The sequence below is a fragment of the Seriola lalandi genome, unplaced genomic scaffold (genome assembly GCF_002814215.2).
Source record: "Seriola lalandi dorsalis isolate HSWRI2012SDOR001 ecotype SW California unplaced genomic scaffold, Sedor1 jcf7180002054983, whole genome shotgun sequence".
Classification (NCBI taxonomy): domain Eukaryota; kingdom Metazoa; phylum Chordata; class Actinopteri; order Carangiformes; family Carangidae; genus Seriola; species Seriola lalandi.
In genome coordinates, this window is record NW_019525532.1 from 495,957 (window position 1) to 514,950 (window position 18,994).

The 18,994-nt window shown below is 42.4% G+C and overlaps 3 protein-coding genes across 4 annotated transcripts; 1 reads left to right on the forward strand and 2 right to left on the reverse strand.

The window, feature by feature from the left end:
• Positions 1 to 261: 261 nt before the first annotated feature.
• Positions 262 to 10,146, reverse strand: efs (embryonal Fyn-associated substrate). 2 transcript variants are annotated; one of them, XM_023396771.2, is made up of 8 exons: positions 10,033 to 10,146; positions 9,314 to 9,521; positions 7,168 to 8,514; positions 6,929 to 7,054; positions 4,859 to 5,803; positions 4,509 to 4,574; positions 2,871 to 3,128; positions 262 to 2,705 (listed from the first exon to the last, which is right to left on the reverse strand). In XM_023396771.2, exons 2-8 carry the CDS (start codon positions 9,323 to 9,325, stop codon positions 2,520 to 2,522), a joined length of 2,940 nt encoding a protein of 979 aa, XP_023252539.1. In that variant the 5' UTR covers positions 9,326 to 9,521; positions 10,033 to 10,146; the 3' UTR covers positions 262 to 2,519. The 2 variants fall into 2 exon arrangements, with proteins under 2 accessions (XP_023252539.1, XP_023252540.1); XM_023396772.2 differs by lacking the exon at positions 10,033 to 10,146 and having other exon boundaries at positions 9,314 to 9,981.
• Positions 10,147 to 10,499: 353 nt separating this feature from the next.
• On the forward strand, positions 10,500 to 13,386 carry dhrs4 (dehydrogenase/reductase (SDR family) member 4). Its single transcript, XM_023396774.2, has 9 exons — positions 10,500 to 10,683; positions 10,992 to 11,107; positions 11,381 to 11,558; positions 11,832 to 11,933; positions 12,106 to 12,176; positions 12,297 to 12,348; positions 12,555 to 12,689; positions 12,790 to 12,845; positions 12,937 to 13,386. The coding sequence occupies exons 2-9, from the start codon at positions 10,995 to 10,997 to the stop codon at positions 13,049 to 13,051; spliced, it is 822 nt and encodes a 273-aa protein (XP_023252542.1). The 5' UTR covers positions 10,500 to 10,683; positions 10,992 to 10,994; the 3' UTR covers positions 13,052 to 13,386.
• A 118-nt stretch (positions 13,387 to 13,504) lies between these two features.
• On the reverse strand, positions 13,505 to 18,111 carry tinf2 (TERF1 (TRF1)-interacting nuclear factor 2). The gene is made up of 10 exons (XM_023396773.2): positions 17,767 to 18,111; positions 17,332 to 17,534; positions 17,071 to 17,175; positions 16,471 to 16,566; positions 16,254 to 16,364; positions 16,020 to 16,143; positions 15,047 to 15,923; positions 14,411 to 14,466; positions 14,247 to 14,326; positions 13,505 to 14,054 (listed from the first exon to the last, which is right to left on the reverse strand). The coding sequence occupies exons 1-10, from the start codon at positions 17,792 to 17,794 to the stop codon at positions 13,935 to 13,937; spliced, it is 1,800 nt and encodes a 599-aa protein (XP_023252541.1). The 5' UTR covers positions 17,795 to 18,111; the 3' UTR covers positions 13,505 to 13,934.
• Positions 18,112 to 18,994: the final 883 nt, after the last annotated feature.

The window sequence follows — 18,994 nt, forward strand, 5'->3', positions numbered from 1 at the left end:
TCGGCGTCACAGCTCGGCAGTTTCCGGAAAAGCTCGGTCTCTCCGAATCACATAACAGTACCCTCGGCACACTTATTCGACAAACTTTATTCTGTGTTCAAGACGACTTTATCCCACTTAAATGGCCCTGGAGTGCGGTCTCTGTAGTATTAAATTCATCATTGTTTCTGGTACGGTATCTATATTGTTCCTGTAGATATGATAAATAACTTTTTTTTTTTTTTTTTACAATCACAAACTGCAATAAATAATCCAAACACATTTGTTTAATTGCAAAAGTTGTATTTGTGCATTCTGAACAGGAATACAAGACAGACATCAAATGTAGTGTAAAGTAAAGAGGTTTAGGTTTATATTACTGTAGGAGAAAAGTCAAAGATTCATTTCTATACCTCAGCGAATATGGATAACAGACTCATTTGAGTTCACATAGCGTAAAAAACTTTCTTGTACAAAAGAAAATACAGCCATATCTTTAAATTGTAACTTAAGATATTTTTTCCAAAAAAAAACCAACAAAAAAAAAACAAACATGTTTTGTTCGTTGTAAATCATCAATTACAATCGCCCTGGTAAAGGTTGTACATTTATAAAATCTAAGCAAGTTAAAGCCATGCAAATTGGAAAGCAAAAAACATAAACCAAAACTGACCATAATAAATATATATAACTAAAGCTTACATGCCGAACATGCTCTCTTCATACGTGTAGTGTTTTGGCAGGGAGGTATTCATTGGGTAATACTTCAAACCTCCACAAGGTGACGCTGCAGAAGAGACAATGTAACAGCAGGAGAAAACAGTACTCCTTGAAGAATGATTTTAACTGAGCCATACAACTGAAAAAATGATTACGCAATGCCCTGACGATACTGACTTGGATCAGAGAAATAAAACTGGAATATCAGGTTAAGTAATATGAGTAACGTCAGAGAAGACAGATCCAAAACCTTTATAATCTAACGTTGAAGAGCACCCTCCAGGATCAAACTGGCCATGTGTTTACACAGTTAAGATTTGTAGCGTTAAGTGTGTCAAACAATATGTTTGTTCAACTTCCAGTCTACTATATGTTCCACCACAGCCTCAGACTGAGCTGTCTGTGTGTAGACCATTGCACCTGATGACTGGAATAAATGAAAATGTGCGGTCAGACAATATACTAGTGTCAGACGGAAAAACAGGTACGCGTTTCAATGGATTTAAAATGTGAAATTTTCCCATTTCAATCAAAAAGTTAGATATGCTTCATTTCACAGTTTCACTCTGGCTCGGCCATATGGTTATTATTATTATTTTTTATAAAATACTGATATATATCAAATGTTAAATCATGATACTGATGTTCAGTACAGTGAACTATGTTCCACTGCTATGCTTTCCATTCATAATGAATTGTGAATATAATAACCAGCCTTAGTTTCTACCACACTCCCTCACAGCAAGGTTGCTGACTTGAACCTATCAGAGCAGACGTGAGTGAGCACTGTTGACAAGCATCTTATGGGAAATGAAGATAAAAAGCATAGAAAGTCAAAGAAACGTAACCATGCAGATCATAACAGGACATGTGGAAACAGGTAACCTTGGTCAGCAGGTTTCCTATCCACTGTCAGGCTGTCATGTGACTGTGGGAAAGAACAGGATTAGGCAATTCTCGCCCGAATGTCATCGCTCACGATTAGTCGCTGTGTCAATTCTTGGATATCACCTCTCTCTGTCAGACAGGACTTTTGTGAATTTTTCTTCGTGAGATGTGAAAAACTGCATGAATGTAAATTGAACACATATTGAGATGTTTCTTTTAAACCTCAATGAGTGGATTTCAAGCTGTACCACAGCTAATCTTTCCTTGCTAGTGGAAATGGGCAGTACACAAACACAACACACACTTGCAAAGATTTTGGATGGAAGTCGAGCAAACTTCCTCCTCCACGCCCTTTTCCATTTCTCCCATATTAAGCCCAAAACACTTGATATGCTGCTTTGACAGTTTCAGACTGTTAATCACAAAAGGCCTTTCAGGTATCACAGTAATAAGTAGGCCAGATCCAGGATGTAAGGCCTCCTTCTGTGCTATTTTTGGAATGGGGGGGATGGCTAAATAAATAGAGGAAGGAAGGAAAAATGGCTATCATGTGAGGGAAAGAAAATGCGGCAAACATAATAAAGCAAAGCTCCCAAAATAAGCAGTCCACACAGACACTCAAAGCCACAGATGGGCTTCAAATATTCAATAAGTTAACACTCAAAAAGACAAGTGTGCCTGGCACGAAAGCACAGAGGTCAGTATATAAACAAAGGCAAACCAACACACAATTGGAGGACAGAACCAGCACAGTCAAAACCCAGCTTAGTAACAGCTGCAGCAAGGCTAAACACTTTCAGGATTCAACTTCACTTGCTTCAATCCCATTGAAACGAAAGGTAATGAAAGAGTCTACCAACAAATAAGGCATCTCAAAGAGAGAAAATATATGTGTAGTGTCAACAAAGTTTTTACGCAAGTGATATGAAATATCATGACGATATTTCTGCCAGACGCTGGAGCAGAGTGGAGAAGCCAGCTGCTTGCTGGGAGAGCTCAGCGACACGGTCCACCATCTCCTGGGTGGCAGATACTGAGGGGTAGCTTTGTGCAGCGCCCTTTGTTGCCACCACAACTGCCTTCAACGCCTGGCAGAGACGCCCCCCCGAGGTTGTGATCTGAAGTTGGGAAAAGAAATAAAAACACAATTATTACATGTTTTATATATGAATTATCAGCCTGTTATTGTAGATTAAGACATTTGTCTAACTAAGACAAACTCTCGTGATTTTACACAAGTAACGGCATGAAAACAAAGTGTGCATTGGGATTTCTCCAGATACCTTGGCCCGCAGGTCGGCAGAGGTGAGAAGGCGAGAGAGCGTGTCCCCAATAAACACCAGTTTGTGTGCTGTCACAATGAGACTCTTTCCTCTGGCGACGAAGATGCGGGGCGGCTGGTTCCCCTGCACGCTGCTGAAGAGCACATCAATGGCATCTGCCAGGCAGGAGAGGTGGGCGAGGCTCTGAGAGGAGTAGAAGGACAGCAGCTCCGAGTCCTCCAGGGAGAGAGACACCGGCAGTGGAGGGGACGGGGTCAACTGCGCAAGAAAAGATGAAACGGAAGAGTCAGGAAACAGTGTCAAATAAGTCACTAACAATACTTTAGTATCTTTAGGAGGCTACGTGGTCTTGTGACAAAAAGGATTATGCTTTGAAACCATGGAAAAACAGCTGGAAAAATCTTATCAGGGGAAAATGAATGACAACCATTGTCTGAAAAAATACACAACAACCACAAATGCAATTCATGCTGTCAGCCATTTAATTACACTACACTCAAATTATTCTTTAGTAGAAGTGGAAGCATTATTCAATTTTCTGCTTCCAGCTTATCCACTGTGAGGATTTAATGTTTTCCTTTGTCATATATGATATTGAACAGAATGTGTTTAGAGTTTGGACTGAGCAAGACGCGTAAAGACATCACATTGGACCATGGGAAATAATAACAATCACTTTTAATTTTTCTGACATTTTATGGGGCAAACAATTAATTAAGAAAATAATTACAGATAAATCCATGATGAAAATAAGAATTAGTTGCAGCCCTGCTCTTTTGCAACCGTTTATATCCAACTACTCAATATTAGAGCTTCCTTATGTAAACACATACCAGAAGACTTGCAGACTTCTCCGATCAATTTGCACAATGGTCAAGTGACTGATTAAGAAACTCTAATAGGTTACCCAAAGGTTCTAGTCTGTGCAAGCTGATTTTTGCTACAGAACAAACTGTCAGACTCGAAGGCAGAAAAAAAAGTCAGTGAAAGTCTGACACAAACACGCACGCATACGGTACATCAGCAAGTGTCACTGTTGAAAGAATGACTGTGCTTTTCTGTCACCTATTGTCCTGCAGCATCCAGTCAATGTAAGGCAATGTTGTTAAGATTTACAAGTGAGCTCTTGTTGATCGTCTATGGTGTAACCAATGAATCTAGCAAGGAGTAGAAGAAAATGCAGACGGAGCGATAAAAAAGACATGACATCAGTGTCAAGCAGAGGACAGAAGTGACTTAAGAGATAACATAAGACAAACACATGATTGTAACTTTGATTACATATGTTGTTACATGTCTCCAGCTGTCGGCTTTGATGTTGGAATGACTGAACAGATTCATGAGTCAGAAATCCATAGAGGGGAATCTGACATAAAGTTGTGCGACGCTAGGTAAACATGGTGAGGGTGGCGTAACGAGTGAAGATGGGTTTAGACCAAATCATGAGCCAAGGAGGTGCTGCAGTCTGGATTAATGAGTCACACTGCTCATTAGTAAACAGAGTGCACTGTGAACAGAGTGAATCAATGACTTATCTGTGCAGACTTGTTGTGTTTGTTTCTGTACTGCTACAAAAAAAAAAAATGACAGCATAGGATTGTGTATGTTGAGGTAAAAATACAAAGAGGGAAGACTCACCCTTGGTTCTGCAGTGATCGTTTGTCCGTTCTCAGCCAGGGCATCAGGAGGTGGCTCAGGTTTACCCTGGTGTGGGAAGGAGAGAACAGTCAGGCGTGTTCACAGACACATTTGCAGTCTGTGTATTGATTGTATTGTAACCATAAAACTACACATGCACTTAGGACATAAATGAATTGTTACAAGGAAAGCACATGTGTTGAAGCACAAAAACACCTCAGAAAATTGAAACAGAAAAGAATGAAAGGTACAAATAAAAAAACATATGAAGATAAATGACTGTTTTTAATCAGATAACTGATAACTGTACTACTGTATAACAATAAATTAATTTCTTCATGAAAACTGACCTGCAGCTTGACATATCCAACACTGTCTCCAGTAGGCACTGGTGCAGGGATGGGAGTCAAACCGATCCCAGCATACTCGTTACTGGGATCATCTTCTCCATTAACAGGCCCCACTGTGAGAGTAACAGTTGACGGAGCAGGAGGCAAGGGGAAGGCAGGCTGAGGGGTTGGGGGAAGGGGCCTCTCCTGGATCCAGCTACCTTTACGGGAGCCCATGCCACCTCCAGATGACTTCCCGTCAGGCACTGGGAGCGCGGGTAATGGCCTGCGGGACAGGGATTCTTGGGAAGGCAGACGGGGGCGACCCTGAGCCTGCAAAAGGAGGGCACTTTCCTCAAGGGACCGTTGGACCAGTGACAAGAGCCCCTCGGATGGAGGAGCGTTGCCGATAGCGGATAAGGCGGGAAGCAGGTCTGACAGACGAGCCCAAGCCTGCTGAAGAGGCGGTGGAGGATCACCCGAATGACTGGCTTTCCAGGTGGACAGGATTTCAGCCAATGAGGTGGCCAGGTCTCGTGATGACAGAGTGGAGGCCGAGCAGGAGGCTGTGCTCAGCACTGAGTGGACAAGGCTGGAAAGTGAGGCTCTCCACTGAACATCACCTGAACCGTTACTAGAGACAGAGAGACGGCGAGTAGAGGTGGAGGAGGACGAGGAAGAGTGAGGGAGGACTTCAATTGTAAGAGCAGGCATGTCATAGATGCCACAGTCAGGCTCAGAGGAGTCTCGTTTATGATCTCCACTGCTGGCTCGTTTCTCAGGTCCAGGGACACAATACACTTTCCCAACCTGGACAACATCCTCACCAGAAAGGCTGGTGATGGACTCTCCTGGCCCCAGAGGCACACCTGGAAGTGTGGGGACACTGTAGACTTCGTCGTCGACTTCATCAGCCTGAACATCTGATGTGGACACATTCAGGGTGATGGTGGGGACATCATAGACCTACAACGGTGAGACATGAACACAATGCATTCACAATGGGGTTTCTGTGCCAATGACTGAAAATGGTGAACGCGGAGCCTACTTCACTGTGGGTACATAGAATTTGTACCAATAAAATGTCACAATTTGATGTTTAAAAGACTTAAGACATCTTTTAAACCTGGCATATACATGTGAACTGGGTGACATACAGTCACAGGATCAGACTGAAAGTAAAAAAACTATCTGTAAGTAGATGCAACAGAGTCTCTGAGCACCAGTGGGAGAGACACATTTGGACCTTTTAACATCAAAGTGTAAAAGCAGTGAGTCTGCAGTCCACATACAGTAATTGCAGGCAACGATGGAAAAAATTATCCAGCAGCTGGCAGACATGTTCAAGTAACATTAAAGGGGAGACCACGGGGGGTAGGGTAATGGTAGTGGTGTGGCCTTGGCATGGCCCTGACAGATGGGTGTGACTGGGAGAAAATAGAAGCAGCATTTGGACTGGATAGACAGGCTCCCACAGCAGACTGAGACAGGTGTGGCCTTGCCTTAAAGGGGGGCAGGGAGACACACTAATGGTGGAATGTGAGAAGAAATGGTGACAGGGGATTTGATAGTCATCTCTCGTTGGTGAAATGCTTCACTTGTACAGACATGAACACCAGTTTGCCACAGTTCCCAGCTATTTCTTTGGAAATGTATTACTCTGGATTTCTATTTTGTCATATTAATAAATGGAAGATTGGAATTACACACACATCACATATACAGGTGCAAAACTGATGAAACAGTATTGTCTGTACACAACTCCAGATGAAAACTTTTATTTAAATGGCCATTTTGATTAGATATTAATCAGTTCAAACTTGACCTGAGAATATCGCAAGGAAATAAAAACACGATAAGATGTTTCCTACTGTAAGGCAACACACACACACAATCACACACACACACACACAGCTGCTGTTGTTTAAAGTCTGAACAATTCAAGTATCGACTGTCACTGACTTGACCCCTCAGTGTGAGAGGAGATTAAACAGGATAAGACAGATCTGAAAGGGAACTCACTTCTAAAAAAAACACATGGGTCTATCTGTTGCCCAGCGAGGAATGCAAAGTAACTAGAGTTATCTTTACCTCTGTCTCAGAACCAGCTTGTGGTGGGAGACTGCGAGGGGTGTCATAGATGCCATCATCATCTTCACCACCAAGGGCAGATGGGACTGGACGCTGCCACCTGCCACTGGGAGGAGTATCATACACCTACCAAGGCAATAAATATACAAAACCAAATTATGATTGCAAGCCTTGGTCAAGCGAAAGCTGTCAGAACATGCTGTTTCAACAGAGTTGTAAGTGAAGTAGCCATCACATACCTGGTCATCCACTGGATCTGTGTAATCCTGGCTTTCTCCTTTTTTGTTGTGCGCATTGTTGCTTTTCTCCAACCCATTGTTCATCCTTTCATCTTTACTCTGAGAAGTATTTTTCTGTTTGCCCTCTTCTTGCTGCAGGCCTGCAGAGGTGGTCTGAGCAGTGGGTTTGGGGACAGAGTTAGAATCGACTGATGTTGGTGCTGCTTGTAGTGCATCTTTCCTGGTGACACCCCTCACTGGAGGAGCTGGTGGAGGAGGTTTGCGGGCAAAATTTGGTGATCCAGGAACCCTGACCTGACCTGCTCTGACCAGCAAAGGGGATCCCCTGTGACAGGCCAGACCAGGTTTGCCCCTGGCAACAGCAGGGTTGGGTGAAACTCCCTTGAGCAGAGGCCTGGGAGATGCCTGCGCAGAGGATAACTGAGATGGGTGCTGGTGAGCCAAAACTGTGGCTGAAGTCCTGTGAAGGCTTGCTCCCACAGGGGTGGGTGTTTGATACATCCCGGGTGTGTCCTGGCTCACTTTGGACTGGGGGGTACCTGTTGTTCCACTGATTATAGAGGGGCCATTAGAGCAGACAGCAGTAACCACAACCCCTCCTGATGGGGACTGGTAAACATCATCACCTGCAAGTGGTGTACCTTTGGGTACCAAGTAACAGTCATCCGAGTGTCCTGCAGTTAGTGTTTCTCTAGGGACTAAATATGTATTGTCCTCTGGCTCATCAGCCGCCCTCGGCACTCCACTAGGGGAGAGGTACACAGACTCTGAAGCCATGAGAGCTGCAGGCTGCCTGGCATGCTGAGCTGCTGAGGGTATGGGACTTACTGGAGTCTGATAAAGTGTGCCCGTCATTTCTGTGCCTCGTCCTCTGAGAGAGGGCGAGCGTGGACGCCCTGCCACCCCAATATCCCAGTCGGGTCTGGGTCGGGTGCCAGAGCTGGAGTGAGAGCGTGGGCGCCCACCCTCAACTCTGCGGAGCTCCCCTGGCCTTGAGGCACCTCCCGCTCCTCTTCCCTCACCCACACCTGGCGGGGAGCGATACACTCCATCGATGTCCTCTGCACTACTGCTGACAGCAGACCGAGCCAGCGCAGGACCAGGTGACAAGTAAACAGAGTCCTCACTGGGGCCATGGCGGAGTTCTGAGCCTGGGGGTGGGGCGGTCTGGAGGAGACGAAGGCGGTTGGCAGGGGCAATGCCCTGTCTTCCATGTAGGGAGCAGAGCCACCAGCCTGGCCCACCACCCTGCTCCTGTTCAAGAACCATCAAGATGTCACCTTTCCGGAAGGCCAACTCCTCTGGGCTCTCTGCTGTGTTGTCAAACAGTGCCTTTGCCAATACCGTCTGGGAGGGAGGAGGAGACAAGAGCAGAAATCATGAACACAGACCCACCCATTCAGTAATTCACACACACACACCAAACAGCCATATGAAAGTGGGTTTTAATCAACAGCCTAAATTCACACAAGCTAGTGTCTTACATCTGCACACCACAAACAAACAAGTACATTGACATGGCAATGCTAAGTCAGGAGTATAAAAAGCTTGATTGTTTAGAGTTGTTGAATGGAGCGTGAATAGGAGTGAATTGGGAAGATCTCGTAAAATGTATGTGTGAGAGACAGAGGACAGGAAGAGGATGGGTGAACAAAAAAAGATGGCAAATGCAAAAGCTAGCATCATGACTAACTCAAAATTCACAGCTGTGTCAGTAATCAGGAAGCAGAGAGAAAAAGGGGCACAGTCAGGGAGGATCAATGATCAAATGGACAAGGGCTTAATGGTAATGAGGGAGATGAGAGGGAGGGGGAGGGGATGAGAGGCACATCTGTCCCTTGCTGTTTAGGGTTTAATTGCCAACCCAAAGCCAGAGAGTCAAGACCCCTTTCATTTTCTAAACCAACCCCCTGGGGACAACTAGGCTCAGTTGAGCCATGTGGGACCCCCTTAGAACAGTAATGGAGGCAATGACTGTCCAGATAAAATAGGTAGATACGGTGAGATAATATAGGATCATAAAAAAATCCCATGCTAATTATTATTTTGTTACAATTTAGTTTTGATCACATTTGTCCATCATTGTGATTGCATTACAAGCATTCATGCAAATTCATACAAACAAAGAAACAAATACTGTACTCACGGAGACAGACATTGTGGATAAATTATCAGTTATGTCTCAGGGAAACTATAACTCAAGCTTCCAGATCAGTCAGGATCATCCATCTAGATCGGCGGTGGTCCTCATGGATGTACTGGTCGCCACAGAGAGTCAGTGCCGAGGCACAGCTGTATCTGGGCAGGACACATCTCAGAGTCCGGGTGCCTCGTCGTCCGCCTTCATAGGGATCCTGCAATCCACGTAGAAACGCTTTTCACGCTTTGTTCGCGACTTATTTATAACACAAGGAGACTCATACAAGACACATGTGAAATGAAAGGTAGGCAGGCAGCGGCAACACCTGTCTATCCTTTCCACGCCCAGTAACGTTACGTTAAATGCAGCCAGTTCAGAAAAAGCTAACGTTAACTTAACATCAAAGATAAACGGGTGGTGTGCACTCTCTATCTAAAATATCATGTATAGCTGGCCACTTAACAACCGCGTAACCAGGTTAAATGATAATTAATTTAAACAGTAACTACCTAGAATACCGTGCGGTATGTTGTCGCGGCCTAGCTAGTAACGCTAGCTTGGTGGTGTTAATGTTAGCTATGTTAACGCTGGTTATCTTCTCGTCTTTCGCTGCTAACGCTAACGTTCAGTTCAAAACAACAATGGCACCGCCGAGTAAAAGCGCTAAAGCCGAGTTGTTTCCTAGCCAACGATAGCACCCAAAGCCGTAGTCATAAAACAATTACCTTGCTTTTTTCTTATCACCGATAAACTTCGTATCGGCGTACAGTCTATGATACGTAAAATCACTTCTTTTCAAGCGTGAAAATCTGTGGCCATCGCCGTTCAATCATCTTCGGCGATGACAACAAAATGATCTCCGCCTACTCAGAAGTACACGCAGTGCGCTGATCTAAAAGCCTATCCTCAGTGTCAGCGCCAGGCTTTAGACCAATCCAGTATCTGTGAAATCGGACAGTTAGCTGCAGCACGGAGTACAGCGCTTGTGTGATTGGCTCGTTTTTATGGGTTGCGTTTAAGGACCATCGAATTTTTTTTGCCGTAAATCAGATAACTAACCTCTAGATTTAAAAAAAAAAGAAACATATGTACGCCCCACTATTAGTATCATCGATCGATACAGCAAATTTTGCAATTATGTTAAACAAATTCACATTGTTATTTCAACAGACATGGGTGTTATAGTGAATCAAACAACCACTAACTCCGAAGGACTGCTCGCTGGAGGCTTTTATTTTGACAGAAGGACTTCTACCCGGAAAATACAGACTTAAGCGACATATGAACCGTCAGTAGTCCAAGGTCCTGACACAATACTTATTTTAACAAATTCTTCCTCTGTGCAACCTCGTGTTCAATTTTGCACGAACAGCAGGGTGAGATAATGCTCCTGGTCATATTTGTATAATTGCATTATACAAGGTAGCCCACTAGGTAAAAGCATAAATTTGCACTGAGTTGTCTGAGTCTGCCTTTGTAAATACCGATCAAGTATTTTATCACTGCTGTTGCCTCAACATGTATCGATAAGTGTTTTATAAGATTAGAAGACTTGTGAAAAAGTGGTTTCCATCTCAATTGACTCTTTATTCATCATATCTCAGCTGCCACAGTTCAGGTGACCTCTACCCTAGTTACCCAGTGTTTTCATAAAAAAATATCAGCGACTGTTCTCTGTTCACAGGTGATGTTGAGGAGTGTTTTCAGGTGCCTTAGGACCAACCCTGTTGCTGGCCAAAGAAGTATGTCTCAAAGCAGCCTTGCTGGAAAGGTAGCCATAGTCACTGCGTCCACAGATGGGTAAGAATCATATTAATGACTCCTTTATTGCCCATTTAAGATACCCTAAACAGTAACTGAGGAAGTGGCTGTGTCAAATCCCTGTCTGATGCCCTGCCAATTTCTGATATGCAGTCTATACCTTTGCAAAGTCTAGACATTAAGAACGTTCCTAAAGGGATCTGAGTATGTAGTAAGTTGCATATCATTTAAAACAGCACATTCATCATAATTGCCATAAGCTTAATCTAATTCAGAGGTCCCCTGTCTTGGTGCTCTTCTTCAACTCATCAGAATTGGTCTGGCAGCAGCTCAGGCTTTGGGAAAGAGGGGAGCCCATGTGGTGGTGAGCAGTAGGCGACAGGCCAATGTGGACAAGGCAGTGGCACTTCTGCAGAGCCAGAACATCCAAGTGACTGGGACCACATGTAACGTTGGCGACGGAAAAGACAGAGAAAAACTGGTTCAAATGGTGAGTCCCACCCTCAGGGATGCATCTGGGGAGTCATCAGGAGCATTTATGGAGTCTGGTGGAGTTCTCACATAACATTATAGGATAGTGGATACCAAATTTTGCTGTATATGATTTTTATTATTTCTTTTTAATTTAATCAACCACTATTATGTAGATCTCAGACAACTGCAACAAGTTTGGGCCCCGGGGCTGAAATACACATAATAATGAGGCTGTAGGTGATTCTATTTACTCATAACCTCATCAACAATCGTTCTGTATTTGGAATAGACTCTGGAGAAGTGTGGAGGTGTTGATATCCTGGTGTCCAATGCAGCAGTCAACCCTTTCTTTGGAAACATCATGGACTCCACAGAGGACGTCTGGGACAAGGTACATAGCAGAAATTAGCTCAAATACCCGTTTATAAAGCAGAAAAACGTCAATCAGAAGAATTATTTTAATGAGTCTTTGGCTTCTGTCTTTGAACAACAATTCTTCTGCCTTCTGTCATTCCTTTTAGTAATGAAAATTATGTATTCAGCCCAATTGTTTTTACTTCTAGATCCTGTCTGTAAACGTGAAATCAGCCTTCCTCATGACCAAGTTGGTGGCGCCTCATATGGCGAAGAGGGGGTGAGTGACAAAAGATTACACAGCTTAATGCAATTGGCAAGAACCAAACAATAAAGACTATAAAACTCTTCACTGTGTTTTAATTTCAAATGCTTTGAAGTGTCTGTACTTTTCTTGTAGAGGGGGGAATGTAGTGTTTGTGTCATCTGTGGCTGGATACCAACCAATGCAGGTCAGTGAGAGTAAAATTTGAATATTTCTCCCATGATCATTATGATTTCACTTTCCCCCTGTGATTGAGTGTGTGTCTTTGATTCTATGACAAACTGGAAAAAGACTTTTTAGTTTTCATTTTATTTATTACATTGTCAGACTGCTAGACTGCTTTAAAGGTTTGAAGACACCATATGTTTTTATGATTTTATTCTTTTCCTGCAGGCTTTGGGTCCTTACAGTGTTAGTAAGACAGCCCTGTTGGGTCTGACCCGGGCACTGGCCCCTGAGCTGGCTCAGAGTAACATAAGAGTCAACTGTGTGGCCCCGGGAGTTATTAAGACTCGCTTCAGCTCTGCTGTGAGGAGGAAAAAATACATTTCTCTTTGTATCATACACTCGAACCATGTTTTTTAACTCTTGATGAATGTCTGTAATATTTTACTTTGTTCTATTCCAGTTATGGCAAAATGAAGACATCATGGACGAGTTCAAAAAGCAGCTCAGCATTAAAAGGTACAGTTCGTATTCACATGGCAACTTGTCACTAATATCCTGTACTTTGGGTGGATAATTTATGAATACCACATTTCATATTTTCCTTCAGAATTGGAGAGCCAGAGGAAATTGGTGGAGTGATCGCTTTCCTGTGCTCTGAGGAGGCTTCCTACATCACTGGAGAGACCATCACAGTGACTGGAGGGATGAGCTGTCGACTCTGAGCCTCCACTGGCGACAAAACTAATTTGTACTTAATTTTGTCTTGTATTTTGATTACTTCCACTATTTGAAGTTTCCGGTGTGATGTTTGTAATATTCTGCTTGAAGATTTCTAATCTTATGTAAAAGTTTTCACAAAGTGCTTATCTAAAATAACACCCCACAGATCAGGCAGTTCATCTGTGATAGAATCACATTCAAATTATAAATAAGTGGGAAAATTTCAGTCATTTGACAGTGCATTTTATCAGATAATAAAAGTTTATGTACATAAATTTATATACAATTGAAAAACCTAGTTGTGCCAGGTTTTATAAAACTAATTCACCAAATGCTACCATTAAGGTCAGAGTTCTTTGTCCTTGTGCCATTACCTGGGTAGTTTACAAATGTGATCCAAGGGACACTTTAAAGTAGTTAACGAAATATAAAATAATGTACAAAGTGACAAAATATGATTGCAACACAAAAAACCTTTATTAATTGAACATTACAGTTCATAAATGTTTATAAAAAAGTACCAATTTGTAACATAATGTCTAATCTTTATTTACAAAAACTGTACAGTAACATTTTAAAGTAACAAAGTTTTATTTGCATGATATAGTCAATAATCAGCGTCAGCACCATTTCAGGGCTTGTTTTCTATGATTACACAACTTGAAGTTGAAATTAGATGGATCAGCTGAATTCAGCTACAATCACAACATAATACAAGAGAAAAAAAAAAAAAGAAAAAAAAAAGGCCTGTCAGCCACAGTGGCTGGTGCATTTCAAATGATTTTTCTTATTTATTCAATGTACTGAAGCTGGTGGAGAAATCCAGCTTTTCCACAGTCCGAGTCATCTAGTATTGACAAAATGTGGCAGTGGAAATCTATGTTATCATCTGCGTTTACTGCCAGCAGACAGCAAGTCCCGCCGTGCCATCCCAGGTTTCCAGAACTCCCTCAGAGTGGGAATGTATGTGCCGTGTTTGGTCTTGTAGTAGCGCTTTATGAACAGCTGGTGGAGACAGTCAGTTAAAAAACACAAGACTGAAATATTAGTGCAACTGTAACAGGAAAATTATTTATTGAACCAAAGATTTTTCAATAACTTGCTAGTGTTCCAAGGCTTAAAGTCCTTCACGATACAATATGATATTTGTTTGAAATTGCCCATGAAAAGCCCGTTTTCTCATTTGAGCATACATACCCTGCCTTTGAAGTTCTTTGTCGCCTCATCCTCAGAATCAGCGACGTAGTCTTCAACATCTCCAGGACGGCCCAACATCTCTAAACATGAAAGTAAACAGTTTAAACCTGTGCAGGTGATTGTTTTTTAATTCTTGTGTTAGTTTACATGATTTGTTAAATCACCTGCATTGCTCCGCAGTACGGGAGAGCTGCTTACACTCGGTAATACAGGATGATTTCTGTTAAATAGAAACAACATATTTAACCGTTAAGTCAGTTTCAATGGCTGGCAAATAGTGAATGTAAAAAGACAAGAAAATTATTCACTAAAATGCATTGATCTGCTTTACCATGACTGTTTATAATGCAGGTCTAAGGACAACTTTCTCTTCATAGGACGTGCATTTCTAAAAGAATAATAATATAGGGTACATGCATATTTAAAAAGCGAATGCTGTCTCACAGAGAGACGGACAAAACAAACCAGAAATACTGAACTAAATCTGTTGTTTTTAGTTGTTTTTCTAAAGTCTGAAACACAGTGCTGCAGTGCTAGATCACTTTCTCCATTTATTTTATACAACTGCATGTGTTGTATGTCCTACTATCCTCTTGCAAGGAAATCTGAAATATCAGCAGACCAGAATATCTTTTTACATTCATAATTTAATCATATTATTCTTTACAGGAACCCAAGACAGATGAAGAGAAGCTAGTTAACAAAATACAGCAGGAGGGGTTTTTAAGCTTGAGGCTGAACACACACTTGAATACACACTTGAAATAATACAAAGGCATACTTTGCACCATGTGTCTTACTCTTTATCATCCAAGCCAGAAATGTCCGAGTCAGGCTTTTGAAGTTGGATGCTCATGCTTTTATGCACTGGTGTTTTGACTGGTGACTTCCTCTGTTGAGTCTGCTGTCCCTTATATATGGATTTTCCTCCTCTACCACTGGTGTTGTCGCTGGCAGAAGCCACTGACATTTTTTTGATAATAACTCTTGGTTGGCAGCTCAGACAAGACACAAAGATGGAGCAGAGGGACGGATCATTGGGCAGGTTGAGGGTTTTGACACCCACCTGGGTCAGACAGGTTGCCAGATCTGCTCTGTTAACCTCCTTGTTTCTTACGGTTTTGTCTTCTTCACCCTCATTTGTTCTCTGGTCACATCTACCGTGACTGACCCTGTTTATGCTCTTTTTCCCAGATCTGGCCACGCCTAACACGTCTTCCTCCTCCTCCCCCTCCCCCTCCCCCTCAAATTCACTTTGTCTTTTGTCACATTGCTTGCGTTTCACTCCTCTGCTTCTTTTTGAGGCGTTCCCCTCCTCCTCCAGCTGTTCTTCCCCCGCTTTCACCCCGTGATCACTGGGTTTTTGTCTCTGTTTAACCACAGTGAAATTCAAGTTCTCTTTTGGTTCTGAGCTCTTCTTTGTTGCATCTTTTGAGCTGCCTGGCTCCTCACCTCTAAGTGCGCTTTTTCTGGCAGAGATCATGATTGGCACATCTTCATTAGATATTAGTCCGATAACAGGCGTAATAAATGATGTTTTGTCTCTTGTCTGTGTGACTCCAGACTGGTCCGCAGCAGACGTTTTAGCTCCTGTTGGTTGATTTGAAGGTACTCTTCCAGACGGTGGCAGAGAAAGTGAATCCAGGATGGAGTCTCCCATGTTTGGAGGGAGGGATGCTATGAAAAGCAAACAACACAATGGATAATTAGAATTATTAGGAATCTGCACCAAAAGTCTCGCTGTCACAGTTGTTTTAGTTATCTACTTCTAACCTGCTAATTCCAGATGACCGAGACAGCTTTGATGCTGCAGCAAAATGTTGAGGAGCTGAGGCTGGGTGGCTGACCGCGCACACTCCTCCAGCACAGGTGGGGTATCACTGAGCCATGACACAGTCTATAAAGTATAGAAACTGTGTTAAAGCAGTACTGAAAAGAGCAATACATAAATTTGTTTGTTTTATTTGGAACAAAACAAGGGAGGCCGATCTCAAACACAATCACTACCTGAGTTAAGTTGGGAACTGGAAGCAACTGATCCAGTCGAATCAAAAACTCCCACAGCAGCTTCTCCAGTTCCTCGTCAAACTTTGGACCATAATCCACAGGAAACTCCACCTGTCAGAAGAAAGAATAAGAGTCGTTGGCCGTTACATCCCTGCGTACATCACCTGAACAGAGACTAAAATGAGTAAAAGTTTCACTTTGGAGGAAAGGGTCTTACCTTGAAGAATTGTTCTCTCTCTTCTGGGTCTGTTAGCAGTGTGTGAATCAATGAATGGAAACTTTCGACTGTTCTCATGATTTTTACATCCTTCCTCTAGGAGACAAAAGGGCAAGAAATTACACTGTGTATCAGACTCATATCAACATTTGCTTTAACATTATAATCAATCAGCCAATCCTTTGGAATTCCTACAAATATTGAAACACTGTGTATAAGTGGTGAAGCAGAAAGATGATAGAGACATATTATTCACACCGTGATATGATAAAAGAATGATATTCTCTGGGATTGTGATTATTGTAACGTTATAATACATCTTAAATTGTATTATTTAATTTAAGTTCAGGTTTGTCATTTCCTGACCTTAGATGAATGTTTTGAGTGAATGGGTTTCAGTCTGATTCAACATAATATACCAAATGCATTACAACTGATTTTCATTACTTAATCTGTAACTCTGTCCTCTACTTTAAGTATTTTATGAATGCACATTGTAATATCATCTGTATTAAGGTATACGGTCAAAAATAATGTGGTGTTTAATTCTGTAATAATCTCCCAACTTTTGTGAGATTCTGAGCATTAAATATAATTTACCACAGCAGCTGAGGACGATGAGGGGGCAGCTGGAGCTCGGATCCTCTTCAGGTGAGGCTCAATCACCTTCACATCAGGCTGTTTACAGCACAGCTCCAAGATCAGCTGAAAAGAAGGTGGAGGACAATGAATCACGCACTACATATACACGCCAAGCCAGGAATATGATGCTGAAACATAGAGAGAGAGAGAGAGAGAGAGACTGGTATCATGGGAGTCACACATTATAAAGGCTGATTTCTCTTCTCCTGTAAGACTCACCCGTCCTCTCAGTCCCAGTGCCAGTTTGCCTTGGTGTCTCACGGTGAGCAGCCCAGGGACAGACTCACAGGCCGATGTCACAAACTCCTCCACAACCCCATACTGCATCACGTCCTTCTGCTTCAGCACTTTCCAGAGAGCTGCAGACACCAGACGCACAGGCGGGGCCAGGAGCTGAAGTGCAGCAAAAGGAAGGCTGACATCTGTGCAGGAGACAAAACACAGGTTACTGAGTCCATTCAATTAACTGAATCATGCAGGGTTAAAATATCCTGCTGGTCTCCGTGGATTGATGCTTTCAATGTCGCGCAACCCAACCCAACCCATGATGCTAATACAGCAGTCTGCCATCAGCTGTCAAACACATTGATTGATCTAACGTTACCCCGCTGTGTCATACCCCAGTTTAAACGTAGCTATTATCTTAACACTTACCAGGTTCCTTTGGTTTTCGTGTGGCCATTCCACTGAACCAGTCAAAAGCAGCAAAGCCAGCGACGTTCACTGACCAAAAGTTGACGTTAAAAAACGAACGTTAGCTTAGCAACTTAAACAAACTGCTCCCGGACTACGCTTCAACAGAACCGACAAGGAACCAACAGTCTACTCGGGGCAAAGTTGTTTATAAAATGCTGCCGGGGTGATGTTTTAACTCTGGTGCAGGCTGGTATCTGACCACATCCCAGTTTCGCTACCGCTGTTGTTGTTTACCCGCTAGAAACAAAGCTAAAGAGGCTCCTACTGCAAGTTCTGCTTCTCATCCTCCCGCCTTCACGGGAATCATGTCAGTCGCTCAATTCTTCACCCTGGGTGTCCCGGATTGGCGGAGCTTCAGGGATTGTGAATTAAACACATCGGCTCAGAGGGGGAAACTCCGTCCACGCGTGCACTGCAATAATTTAAACAATGGCACCCAATGTCACTATCCGGATATGGCGTGACGTGACTTGCCCGCTGTACGTCTCTTTTATTTATTTATTGTCATTTTTTTAATCTATGTATTTGTTGTTTTTTAAATAAAAAAACAAAACAATAATTTAAATCTTTTTTGTTGAAATTTTATCAGTTTTTTTGATATGTCTGATTGTTTGTAACATTTCCAATTCAAATAAAGGGGAAAAATTGATTTGTTTATCTATTTACAAAAATTGTATAAAAAGAAAAGAAAATGTTTTAAGAAACAAGAGGGGATGTTGTGAAGAATATGAGCGAATTTATGGAGCATAGGAATATAAAATATTTACAAATAATTATAAAATAAAAAACAAGAAACTAAGAAACATGTGAGTACCACTGTCAATGGGTATCCATATTAGTTTATATTCCTACAATGGTCCTAAAATTGCTTAGAATATTATAAAAAAGAACATATTAAAGTTGTTTTAACATTTACATCGCTCATTACAAGGGCCTCAAAAGCCCCAGGTTTACCCCTAATCAATCTTTTTATTGTTTGATTCCTCATCATTAATTAGAAATTTGTACTTGAGGTAGTGTATCAACTGTGACCTTGTTTTGTAGAAGGACCCTGTCAGGACCCCATCAGTATTGTTGTATACATACCAATAAGTAGCCTAACAAGAAATTGCAGTGCCACAGTCATATGTCTGAAGTTGCATCTGAAGGCATTTAGAAACAGAATCACCACCACAGAGCTCTGATA